This window comes from Calypte anna, chromosome 2 (assembly GCF_003957555.1).
Source record: "Calypte anna isolate BGI_N300 chromosome 2, bCalAnn1_v1.p, whole genome shotgun sequence".
In the NCBI taxonomy this organism is placed as follows: Eukaryota; Metazoa; Chordata; class Aves; order Apodiformes; family Trochilidae; genus Calypte; species Calypte anna.
This window is the reverse complement of record NC_044245.1, coordinates 97,922,564-97,936,005: the sequence shown is the minus strand read 5'-3', so window position 1 is coordinate 97,936,005 and position 13,442 is coordinate 97,922,564. Positions and strand designations below refer to the sequence as shown.

Genomic DNA, 13,442 nt, shown 5'->3' with positions numbered 1-13,442 from the left:
CGTACTTGTTTAAACAACAGTTGGCTGTTCAAGTTGATTTCATTTGACTTACAATTTTATTTCCTGGCCACTAGAGGGTTTCAAAACCACAATTATAAGGGAGATCCAAGTACATATTGAATGGGTTTCTATGGGGCTTTTGTCCCTCACCTTCTCCCTCAATGCTTCAATTCTGTCCATTTTCATGAATTATTATGACATTCCTTAACCATGTTATTTATATGGTGATGCAATTTGTAAGTTACTTAAGACACAAAACCATACTCCTGACCTGCTTCATAGTTATTTTATATTATTGAAGACCATTATTTGAATTTAAACAGTTATCTTGACCTTAGCAATTCTAGTTCAGGCCTGCTTGAATAATATTTATATTATTGGCATGTCAAGCTCTTGGCTAGAGCTGATAAGGTACAGTGCTATCATGATTTGCTGGTTTTTTGCAGTGGGTATGACGTTATTTCACTAATTATGTATAATTGTAGTGATCTTCTCTAATCTGCTGTTCCCCTTCTCTATTTCCCCTCAACCTCAACTCTGAAAACAATGGAAGTTTGCTCCTGAATTAATTTGTGTGTGTGCTTACAGACTTGGTGTTGAAGGAGTGCAGTTGTTCACAGCCTAACTGACAGATGAAGGAAGATATTGGTGTATTTCAGCTGCTTGTATTTCCCCTCCTGGTCTCCTTCTCTCCCATTTTACTAATAGAAATAAGTGTGCAAGCACTTGATGACTTCACTTAAAGCAGATTAGCTGAACTTTGAATTTTGGTCAAAATGCTTGCACAACTTATTTCATCGAAACTTTTTCTACTGTGGGCAGAGAATGAGCTGTATTGTCTGCAAGATCACCTGTGTGTGGAATGTGTGTTGTATAGAGTTTTAATTTTTGTGCTGACTAAACTGTGTGTAAGTAAAATTGGGAAGGTGTATAGATTATTTCAATAAGCTTACAAAATTTTTCTCTTGTTTTTATAGGTATCTATAATCTTTTTACCTAGAGATAAAGGGGATTACTCACAGTTCTGGGATCTTGAGTGTCATCCAGTTGAACAGCCTAGTTGGAAACACAAATTAAGATTTCAACTTTCTGGAACAGTGAGTATATAAGCTACAAACACTGTCCTGAGCACAATTTTTTTATAACATCTTAGTTTTATTATGTAGTGTTCTTTCTTGTATGCACTTGTGCACTCTGAAAAAAAAAATCTCCTGATTTTTGTTGCACTAAACTGTCCAACTCCTCCTTACATCACAAAAATACCTTTTTCATCTTTCTTATGGGATAACGCATATTTTCCCATTTAATATATATAAAATTGTTTTGCTCAGAGAAAATGGAGACAAACTTGCTTTCTGTGGGAATTGTTTCTGTAGAACAGATTTGTTTAGAGCAGACACCAAGTGGATCAGTTACATTTTTGTAAATAAGTAGTGAAGTAACTGACCGTGGCTATAGTATTTAACTTAATGAAATACTGGAATTTTCAAGTACCTATATGGGAGATAGGGATGCATCTTTGGTAGAATCTGAGTATTTTATCAGAGTAACAATGTAGGTAGGGCTGATTCTGAGATTTGTGATAGGATTTGAACTTTACTTTGCTCCCCTGTTGTTGCTCAACATTTACTTTATGGTGAGACTTGGAAGGAGGAGTTTGGGAGCTAGAATTGGTTTTCTGTGCTCCCTCTCCTTATCTTGCTTTTGATCCCTACCTCACCATCCATACAAGAGGAGTCTACATGGGACAGAGACTCTGTTATTACGAAGAATTAACTCTAATGTTTAGCTAAAGGAGCTGAATGTGAAGAGCTTTGTATGTTCAGCATTCCATGATTGGTACATTTGCTATGCTGTCCTCTCCATAGAGTTTGGCTTGATTTTTCTAAGAAGCCCAGATAAGGATTTGGGATCGATCTTAAGAGTACCAAGCCTGTTTGGGTAGTAGGAACCTTACTTAACCCAAAAAGAAGGTAACCTTACCTTTTTTATTTTGTAGGGTCATTTTTCTTCCCAATACTTAATTGTACTCAAAAGGAGACTTGTGAAGAATGAGACCTGTATGGCTCTTATTGAATTCTTAGAACATAAGTTTCCTTAAAACAAGGAAATGTCTTATCTGTTTCAAGCTAGTTAAAGCTGAGAGAAGACTAATTCCTTATCTGAAATCTAGAGTTTTGAATAATTCCCTTCTTAAAATAGGATTAGTTGTCAGAATTCTCTAAATTGTTGAGCAGCACAACTTGGTATTAATGTTTTTGAGCTCCTGTGTCAGATTTGTTTCTCCTTTTTCCTTTTTTAAGTGGTTAACAATTAGGTATTTCCAGCATACCTTTGTACCTATGAGAGATTTTGTAGAAAACACTTGGAATGTGTCACAACCATTTCAAAGTAGAGTTGGAAGGGAAATATGCTGTTTATCGACTGGGTAGGGAACTATACATCTCCTTGGAAGTGGGGTCAACACAGAACCTTTACATCAATTGTCTTGGCATTTATAATTTTAGTTGCAGGTAAATTCTTATTATTTTGTCTCGGGGTTTAAGACTTTAGACTGCAGTATGGCAACTTTTTAAAAGGACTTGGATCATTCTGGGTTTGCTGAGGCAGTGGGCTACAGCTGTGGCTAATGTGACTTTTGATAGTCCGAAGTGGGAAGATGGATTGACTGTCACTCAGAGCGACTGGTATTTATTTGTAGCACCACTACAAAAGAAATAAAAAATTTTGAAGAGTTCAAGAAAAAAATGAATGAAGAAGGTGAAGTCAGGAAAATCAGTAGCACTTTCATTTTTTTTTTCATGAAAAAAAAATTGAGTGACATCAGTTATGCTCTGCATGCGTTTGCTGTCCCAGCCACTGGAAACAGTAGTCAGCAGCTCAGAAGATCATGAGATCCAGAGAAAAAGAAATGAGGAATTGTTTCTACATGTGCTTTGCATCCCCAGCCTCTCAGTACTGGCCATTCAAACTTAGTTTTTGCTTTTTCTGAGAAACATTCATTAGGTTGCTAATTAGGTATTCTTCCAAGATCATTGTGCTAAAAATGAGTATCATCACTGTGCACAAAAGTCTTGAGCTGATATTTCATTCTAATTATTGGTCCCTTCTGAGTGAGATGGGGAAGTAGTGAGAATCTGCCAGAAGGCTCCTTTAGCACATGGAAAGTTGAGGAATGCAGAAAGAATTCTTGCTGTTGTTTGAAGTTACTACAAATGTTAAGTACATAAAAATTTATGTAGTTTATTTACTTTAGTTGTGTAACTAACTTTTTAATGTTCCATTTTCCAGCAAACTGAGCTGAATTTTGTAATACTTAACACAAAAGATTCTGCTAAGAGCCAATTTGGTAATCATCACCAGCATTACAAAGCTTCATCTTCTTTGGGATGTAAGAGAAATAAAAAAAAGTGGTTTTTAGCCTCTGTGAGCAATACAGTTTCAACTTAAAGCTAAGCAAATTTCTGTGCTCCTCCTGAGTTTGTTTTGGAACAGCAGCATTCAGTTTGAACAATTTGGTCAGTGTTAGCATACTGCTCTCAGATGAAACAGGAATAGTCAGTACAGGCTGTAGTAAAGCATGCAGTACTTCAAGATGCCCTTAAAAAGACCAAGGGAACTTCTCAGCATTTTCCTTAACACACCCTATTCTTGTGCAGTAAACTTGCCTTATTGATAAATCAGAATTTGAATGAAAACACAGGCATGGCATCTAGAATTTATCAGTATGTAGAAAATTAAAAGCTCTTGAAACAAAAAAGGCATCCAGATCCTTTTTTGTCTTTATGTATTGAGTTATACTGATTTATGGTTTATTTGCAACTAAGACATATTCTTGAAAATCAAGGTATTTTTTATTATTATTGCTCTTTCTGATAGACTGCTTAGCAGCTTTTTCCATAGAAGAAATGAATGTCTAAAAGATTTATCTTCAACAGACCTGCTATGACAAACTTGGCTATTTTTTTAAATCTTCCCAGCAAAAGGGAGCCAACTGCTTGCCTAAAACATCATCACTGTTTCAAAAATTGAGATTATTTTATATGACCATAGGATGGGGTTTTTTTTTTGGTTCTTTGACCTTGTTCAATGTGTTGTGACCCAAGGGGCTCCAAACAAAATCTGGCTAGATTTGCTCAAGAGCACAGAATTTGAAACTGGCTATTCAGTGAACTATTCCCTTAGGATGATCTCTTGTCCTTGTGCTAGAGTAGACTGAATGGAAGTCCTGATGATATTAAATATTTTGGCCTAATTTCTGAATGTAATAATTACTGAATTCTGAATGTAATAAAGCATTATCAGATTCTGTGCCTCTGGAGAGATTTTCCTTTGACTTTGTTCTTGAGACATATAGGCAGAATACCTGCAGGGGAATTGGTTTTTGTTTTGGCTTTTACTAAATATTTGTTCTTAGCAGCCTCCTCAAGATTCTACCTTGCACTGCTTGTTTGTGGTGAACTGGTATGTAGCAAAGCATTCATAAGACACTAAAGACTCTTAAAGGAATTCCTCCCAAATCGTTGCTTTTATCTGATTGATCCAAAATCTAAAATTTGGAACAATTACACTTTAAATAAAAAGCCTGGGACTGGGTAAGGGAAATTACTTACATACTTTTGAATGCAAAGTTTAAAGACTTCTCTATTTTGGTCAATAGGGTACTGAAACAGAAAATGAAATTTTACCTGCAAAGCCTTCTGCAAGTGCCCTCACAAAACCTGAGCTGCCAGTTATACCAGAAACGAGCACCTACTCTGAAGCACGTGCAATTCAAGCAGGGTATGTATGACAAAGCTTGGAACAAGAGAGCCTGCAACTGGATAAAAGGGGAAGAAAAAGCCCTAACCCTACAACCAAAGCCTTTTTACCACTAGGACAGCTATGTGGTGGAACAGGCCATGCAGAGAGGCTGTGCAGTCTCTGTCCTAGAAGGTTTTAGGGATCTGACTGGACAAAGCCTTGAGCAGCCTGGTCTGACCTCACAGTTGACCCTGACGGGAGCGAAAGGTTGAACTGGAGACCTCCTGAGCCTCTTCTGACCTAAATTATCCTATGATTCTATGTTAAGGAATAAATAGCTGCAAAAAATAGACCAGCCAAACCTCTTAATGGCTTTGTATTGTTCATCCTCCCATGCTTTTTCTTTTTATTTGGTTTTCTAAGTTGCCTAACCCTGATTTGCTGTTGTAAATTAATTGATAGCAGCAGTCGAATCTTGCATATACTTTTTGTATGCCCCCTTTTGAAGACTCTTCAAAACTTGTAAACTCATTTCTGAGGTGACTGCAGTACTGCATGTGTTAACCTTGCTGTTCTTCAGTCTGACATGGGTTTCCAGTTCTCTTACTATGGGATGATGTCAATGTGGCAGGGGAGTAAAATGCTTTGGTTAAATGTGGCATCTATAAGAAAAGATCTCTAGAAAAGCATATGAGAGAAACTCCAATTGTGAAAATACGTGTCAGTAAATGTACTTAAATTTATGCCACAGTGATGCTTTCATTATTCTTTCTGGCTAAAATGTATTGCCTACAAAATTTAAGGTGAGAGAGTTGATACCTCAGGATCTTTCAAATTTTCCTGATGCAGTTTCTGAAAATGCACCTGTTATTGAAGTATGGAATGCAGACTATGTAAGTAGGAAATCTTAATGTCTTAAATCTTTTTTTTCAAACCAGACGACATGAGATCACTCGAGGCATATATTCACCAGAAGAACTGTATACTTTTCCTCCAACTAGAGTTGGGGAATCATGGACTTTAAAGATCAACTTAAGGAATAAGTCATATAAAACACACTCGGTAAGTTTGACAGACTTTATTTTAAATATGTTTTTGTAAGTTCTCCAACAGTTCATCTGCACTGATTTTTTTTACTCTTAACAGAAGATTGCAATAGTAGAGGTCTCTGTTAGTTTCAAAAGTCATTGGATATGAAGACTTTTGCTCTTCTGTAATTTTTCTTTCGCCCATTGGAATCACTGAGTGTATTTGTAATATATTTGCAACTGAAAAAATAATCAGTTTTAGATTTGTTATTCTGGTTTATTTTTTAGCTTGGTTAAAATATTGAGAGCGAATTTTTCTTGCTATGCTCAAATCTACGTGTGCTTTATTTTTAAGCCCTGGGTCACTGTATCTTACAGATACAGTATCTGTAAGTGATCTGAGTTATCTTAAGCATGTCATAAACCGAATACCACAGGCTTAGTCATGGTGTGCTTTTAAGCATTTTGTATTGAATTGCAGCTGAAATTCGTAAGTCCCGGAGAGCCTTTCTACATCAAGCATTTGAAATACTCCCTAAGGTGAGTAGTGCATATGTTAACATTCTGATGCTAAAGTTTTTTGGTGTATTTTGTTGTTGTTGTGTGTGGTTTTGTTTTTGTTTTTTTCTAAGCTGTACTCTCTAATCTTGGTTAGAAGCAGAATGAGCCCACACAGTCAGTTCTACATCTGCCAATTTCTTCCTTGCAAATTGTTTCTAACAGTGCTGCTGCTTTTAATGCTAAGCCTAATGCTTCATTTAACCATTTGGCATGCTGTGCACAATCAAGTCATTGCTTCCATTCGTACTTTCTGCACAACAGACCAAGCAGATTGCCTTCATCATGCTTCTAATTTGCCAAACCTGCAGAGCTGCAACAAAGATTCTCTGCAAATACAAGGTTTGAGCAGCCAGTGGAATTTCATGGTCATACCAAGTGTTTCAGCACATTACCTGCATAAAAGGAATTTTCTAGTTGGTGATAACAATCACTTAAAATAAACCCAGTCATCTCTGGAGTTCATTACAACAAGAATTTGGTGGTCCTATTAGTCATCTCTTTAAAAATTATGGCATCTCACAAGCTCATCTGTAACAGTGGGAGTGTCAGGAAGATCAGAATGCAGCCTTTCATTAGAAGTCATATAGCATATATTCTCAGTGTTCAAACAGGTCTCCTTTATACAGACAAGTAAAAGAAGAGTATACAGAACAGAAATTGTGAGCAAAATCCTAAATGGGACTAGATGCTCTGGCACTTAGTCTGGTTTTGTGTCTGCTAATGGTACTTAGCATTTATTATAAAGACAGAGCAGTGGTGATGTTAGCCACAGGCGTTCAAGGTATTCTTAAGGCCACTTTTCAGTGCAAAGGGTTGTAACTCCACCTAGACTTAAGTTCCAGTGTTTCTATTAAATTAAGTCAGATGGCATAGAGAGTGGAGTTTGTTTGGTTTTGGTTTGGTTTTAGTGGTGACAGTGACCAAGATAAAGCCTATCCGAATAAAAATGACTGTAGATCAGTCTGAGGCTCTACAGCTGCAGTCAAAGGACAGGATGACTTGATTGTCTCTAGAAAAAGAAGAGGAGCTTCACTGGAGCACACTCATATTTCAAAAATATTATTGAGAAATTCTGTTAGATATTTAGCATATTTTCTAGGAGAGATTATAAACTTGTTTTGCTTTTATCTGAGGTAGAATTAAGTTTAAAATTCAGTCTACCATTTCTAAAGATTATCAGCTGAATATACCGCACCTTCTAATAGTATTCTGCAACATTTTCTCCTAGTAACTTTGGCTGTTTTTTCTTAGTTGTAAATATTGGCCTTTCCTGTTTTTTAAAAAAATTATTTATCTGAAGTCAACATAGCTCTAGAGGCTCTTGCACTTAAGAGAATAAAGCACAGAAGAATTACTTGGCTTGGATAGATGTTTTTAAGGAAGTGTTGAAAGAACTTCTCTACATGGCTTTTATTTGAGAATAGCATCAAGGAGAATTTCAAGAAAGACTCTGTTACCTGTTTCCTTTTGAACTAGGTTAACCAGACATCTTACAAAGTTCAGTCTAACCACAGTTTGCACTGCTGAAAAAAGTAATGGGTAACATCCAAATTCAGTATCTTGTAACCAAAACTATTAAAAAAAAAAAAAGGAATTGAAAAATCTTCATCAACTGTCTTAAAGCATTTATTTGGGGGTTTATACAGAGATGTCATTTAGCTAGTATTATAAGTCTTTTAAAAAATGAGTGGGCAGGAATTCTAAATGGAATTGGTATTCAAAAGAGAGAATTCTATTTGTTAATAGGGTAGAATTTTTTTTTACTGTAAAGAGAATTCTTTTAACAAGATGACTTTTAAATGGACAAAAGTAATCTAATGGATGAATTTAAATTTAATTATTAAAATAATTTAATGAATTAAGTTTAATGGATGAAACCTTAAACACTGGATTTTAAAGAAACCTTTGGCTAAGTTCTGTTTCTGTAAGGACTACCAGGTTATGCTTATCTAAAACCTTGAAAACTGAAGGAAGTGTTTCTATTGTATTACCTTCAGAAGCCATCTGAAATAAGTTGATTACATGGTAGTATTTATTTCAGGTATTAATAAAAGGTAAAACTTACTTTTCTTGACTGATTTCTTTTCCAATAAGCACCATTCTGGGTCTTGAGTCAGTATTCATTGACCATAGATCTGGTTATTATGGCTTAGATTCAGCATACTCACTGTTTCTTCTAAACTTGCCTGTTGCTGCAGTTGATTTTAGAGGGCTACATTATTAGTTTCTCTATGAAGTGTAGGCTTCAGCTGGTGCCACAACCTATGAAGGCCATATAGTACTTAGAGACTAACTGAGTTGCAGGCATAGTGAAAAGTTTGAAGTAAATAAAACTTTCCACTAAGGGAAAAACAGCAGGGGAAGTTTGGTTACCCTGACACTGTTGTTCTTTACTAGTTTCTGGATACTGTACTTGAGAGAGAGACTCCAAGATACTTTGTTTTTAAGAACTTTCATGCTATGTAGTAGCCCAAAGAGCTGTTGTAGCTGGAGTACAACTTTTCTCATCTTGTTAGTTGAAGAAAATGAAAATACTATGTTTCCCTGTGGGTAAGAAAGTATGAAAATTGTGTGTAAAATCTTATTCCAAACAGAAAATGACTACAAAACCAAAGTCTGCTTTTAGAGAAATATGATAATGTGAATAGCACCAATCAAGACACCTGAATTTAGAGATCAAATAGAATTGCACAGAGCTGCAATAACCTGGAAATTAATATTTGACAACTGGATATGGCTATCTCTTTAAAGAGTGATACATAAATTACTGTTAAATTCTTGATATTGTAAGTTTGAGTTTGGTGTATTTGGCAATGCTAGATTAACAGTTGGACTTTATGATCCTAAAGATCTTTTCCAACAAAAATGATTGTTTGATTCTATATTCCCTTTGAGTGAGGATGTGTAAGAAAGCATATGAGATGAGGATATAGACTTGTGCATCCCTTTTTTCTACCAAATTTAGTTTTAATTTTGTAAATTCTCAGGTGGCTTGGGTGGCCTGGATGTGTGCAGTTTCAGGCTCTATTATTACTGAAATATCTGTTTTCTAATATAATGCATCTGATATAGATTGAATACTGATGTTCTACATTGTAAAATGGATATTTAAAGCTAAGTCTATACTTTATCCCTTATGTTATACATGGATAAAGAGACAGTTTGCCAGTTTTGTTATACAAAGCTCAGCAATCAAGTATAAGACATGAAACACTGATCTGGCTGTCCTCCTGTGCTGTATTGTTGAGTGTAGTTCTGTAGTAAGTAATTAGTGTATTGTTGTAGTCACACACACAAAAATACACTAGCATATTAGTCTTTATTCTAAAAGTGTGTACTCTTTAAGCTAACTGACCAGGATCTGTTTAAAAAATTTTTTTAAAAAATCAGATATTCTAGTGTAACTATTTTAACACTAAAGATAATACTAAACAATTGGGGCTGTTATCAGGCTTATATATAGGGCCAGTATGACGATGTCAAAAGATAGGAGAAGGGCAAGAGCACAGACTGATTAGGTAGGTTGGATTAGTGTAGAGAAAAGGAAAATGAAAAGGTAGGAGCAAAATAAGAAAAAAGTCGTGAAAATGACATGACAGAGGTTGTTAGACAATACTGAATACTGTTAAGGGGACAAAACTGGAGCAGCAATGGAAGAAAACAAAGCCATTTTTTCTTTCTTCCTCTTACTAAATTATGCTGTTTGTTTTTCCTTATTCTAATATGCACCTGTTACTCTTACCTGTCTGTTAGTGCCAGATATTTCTGTTGGATTCTATGGAATCCAATAGGCTGTCAGTCAGCATTTCCATCTTGTTTCTTGTATAGCTTATTTTTTATAATAGCCATTCTAGGCTTTTGACAAATAACACCCATTATGTTTGGTGTATTTTTATGGATTATGAATAGAAGAGGAATTATATAACCTGAAAAGGTATAATGTGAAGTCTTTAACACAGTTTGAGAATGGGTATATTGACTTGCTTCAGCAAAATATTTCTTGATCTGGAGGCAATTAGAAGTAATTGAAATTATTTTACTAGCTTCAAATTGTCATGTGGCTTCTGAAGGGAAGAAATGTAGTAACTTTGCTTTAAATACAGTTTATGCACTGTCAATATTATTGCATTGAGGATTGCTGACCAAACTTATATAAGTAAACTAGCAGCAATGAAGTATTATAGTACTTTGTACAATCAGTAGGAACCTTTACTATTGTAGTCCCTCAGAAGAATAATGAGTAAAATCTATACTAATAAACCAAATGATCCCAGTGCACATACAATATGCTATTTTGGTAAAAAATCAAAATTTAGAGAACAAGTTATCTATGTAGTAGTGTTTACTTGTTTATTAACAATGAATATGCACATAATTGCCTTTTTGCAGATCCCATCATTACATCAATGTGCCAGTCCAATTCAAGCCAAAAACAGAAGGACAATTTGAAGGTGTCTTTGTTGTACTTACAATCAAGTATAGCCCAGTTTATATTCGACTATGTGGTAAAGGTATTGCAAAACAATAGAACAGTTTTATAACTGTTTTATCGTACTTTGTAACAGTTTGTGCCATTGAACATAATCTAAGATTTGTTACTACAATTCCATACTAATATCCTACTTGTTTAGCCCTGCGATGCTGCTTTGACAAAATGTCTTTTGTAAGATGAGTTATGGTGCTTGTTTTACAAATCTGTTTTCATAGTAAAAACACTGAGAAATTACTTTGTATGTTTTAAAGTTATAATGTTCTAATTTATGGTTCTGCACTTTTGTTGAAAATTGAAGTTTTCTATTTGTACATTTGTTAGAAATAGATACTGATATATTTTATTTTAAGCATTGTACATACAGAAATAAAATTTATGTGTTAACAGCTGCTTCTACCTGACTTCTGTCCTTGGTTAGAGGATTCCTTGCTGTATGTAAGGGATCAAGCTGCCAGCTCTTAGGCAATGCTAGTGTTCTGTGGGGCTTTGGGGAGCAGGTGGAGGGATTGAAGTACAGAAGCTGACCTGTTAATACCATGTCTCCATCTGATAAAGCTGGGACCAGATTGATGATCTGACAGTCAGCCCCTAATTTTGTACACAGTTCAGTGGCAGGCATAAGCATTGTTTTTAATTTTAACAATGTGAAAACAGTGTAAATTAAACAAGAGCAATATTGCCTTCAGGCCTTTGAAACAATTAATCTAACCCAGCATGCTGTTTCTAACAGTGTTGAGAAGATGTTGCTTGAGAGATGACATAAGCCTGGCTACTGCCTTTGGTTCCCTTCACTTGCATTCCCTCAGCATCTGCAGTTGTTGAATCAGGAGTAGGAGGCAGATTCCCACCTACCCCTTTTTCTTCCTTTTATGACCTGTTTTTGTGAGTTTATTCACCTTTTTGAACCCTTTTGACACCTTACATTCACAACTTCATGTGGCAACAGTCTTCAAAATTTCACTGTGTGCCCTTTTAATAAAAATTATTTTTTGGGTGCTGAATTGGCTTTTTTCTAATTTTGTTGAGTGCTCTCTAGTTCTTAAATTGTAGGATTCAATAAACAACAGTTCCTCAATCAGCTTATTCATTTTCAGCATGTTTACACTCTTTGGTTCTGTCTGCTTTTTTATTTCAGTAGCATGGAGCTGTATGTTTGAAGTTGCCTTAAGCTGGAAATGTAGCTTCTTTGACAGCTTAGTTCTGTCATAGCTTATGTAAGTTATTCCTTTCTTCAAGTTCACAGAAGTGTGAGTGAAATTCTTTACAATATTAGAGTGCTTAGCTGCATTTTCAAACAACAGAAATCTGAAAAATGGGAGGAAAAACCTGAAGTACTCAGTGCATTGCCTTCGGTGTACATGCCACTAGTATTATGTTAATGTATACTAAAGCTGATCTTTTTTTTAAGACCTTATTTTTCAGGAGTCTAGGAACCAGGAAGGGACGACTTACTAAATTAAATTAAACTTGTCACCAGAATTTGCCACCAAGATTTGCCACCTCCTTTTTCTCCCATCAACACATGAGGTCCTGCCTGCTAGATAATGTGACCGTGTTTTTCTTGCCCTCCCTCTGTCAGATATTGCCTGAACGTTTCTGGCTGATGTGATGCCTGTGTATGTCTCCTGAATACAGATTTGGAATGGAGGGAATCTTCTGTCTGCTGCCCTACCTCAACAGGCTTGACTGATTCAGTTGAGAAAGACCTTACTGTCCAAAAACTTGTGTTGATTAAATTTTAGAAACACAATCAACAGTCTCTTCCAGAGCTGGAAAAAAATACTGAGCTCAGTGTTACTATCTCAAAGCCTTTGTGTTTCCTAATTGAAAATCTTCCAGCTGCTTTCTGTTCTAAAGTAGCTCTTGCCTCTTGCTAGTCTAAAATAATCCTTGTGCAATACAGGTAAGTAATGATGGACTTAGGTCAGTAGCTGCAGACTTCCCATACATTCTTTTCTGTTGTTTCATACTATATGTTAATTTAGCTGAAATCTTATTTATTGAAGAGAAGTCTTATGATTTGTTGTTCATGGAAGCTGTGTTCATTATACATTTACTACCCTAGCAGCTATTCATGACCATCCACTTAAACCTGACATTTTATTAATGTTTTCATGCCCAACTTCATGGTAGTTTTTTCTGAACTAGTTTCTGAAGGGATTGATTAACTTCTACATTTTTTCTTACAGACTGTGGAGTCTCAGTAGAAACTGTCATTAGATGACTGTTAATAAGGAAATTGGATGAAAAACTGGTGGAAGGATCACTACCTGTTAGCAAGAGCTACATGATTTTGTATCTTTTATTCCCCATTGGGACATTTTTAGTAGTTGCTTCCACAAGGTTAAGTGACAGTCCCCCTGGTGGCAAGATTCTTCGTACCACTGGTTTCCATAGGCATAAAATAACTCTTAGAACACATCTAAAATCTGCATCAAAGACAACTGTAGATTTTTCAATTTATTCCAAATTATTTTACTTCTAAATTTCAATCTTGTAGAATTCAACCTTCATGAACTTTTCTGGCCCAGCTGCTGTTTCTTTTATATTAATAAGATTCAAAAAATGCCTTGTTTCTACTTGTGCCTAAGAAGTTGAAATAGCTGTCAGTATTGTCA

General features: G+C 35.5%; 1 protein-coding gene across 1 annotated transcript in view; it reads left to right on the top strand.

Annotated features, from left to right (window-relative positions):
- The window catches only part of LOC103539092 (centrosomal protein of 192 kDa), a 78,749-nt gene extending 67,653 nt beyond the window's left edge, over window positions 1-11,096 (top strand). Inside the window, exons 52-56 of the mRNA XM_030444673.1 lie at window positions 978-1,097; window positions 4,661-4,782; window positions 5,682-5,805; window positions 6,253-6,311; window positions 10,722-11,096. Coding sequence (XP_030300533.1) covers window positions 978-1,097; window positions 4,661-4,782; window positions 5,682-5,805; window positions 6,253-6,311; window positions 10,722-10,860 — 564 coding nt within the window. The 3' untranslated portion in view covers window positions 10,861-11,096. The remainder of the gene's footprint in view (window positions 1-977; window positions 1,098-4,660; window positions 4,783-5,681; window positions 5,806-6,252; window positions 6,312-10,721) is intronic.
- The last annotated feature ends 2,346 nt before the right edge of the window (window positions 11,097-13,442 follow it).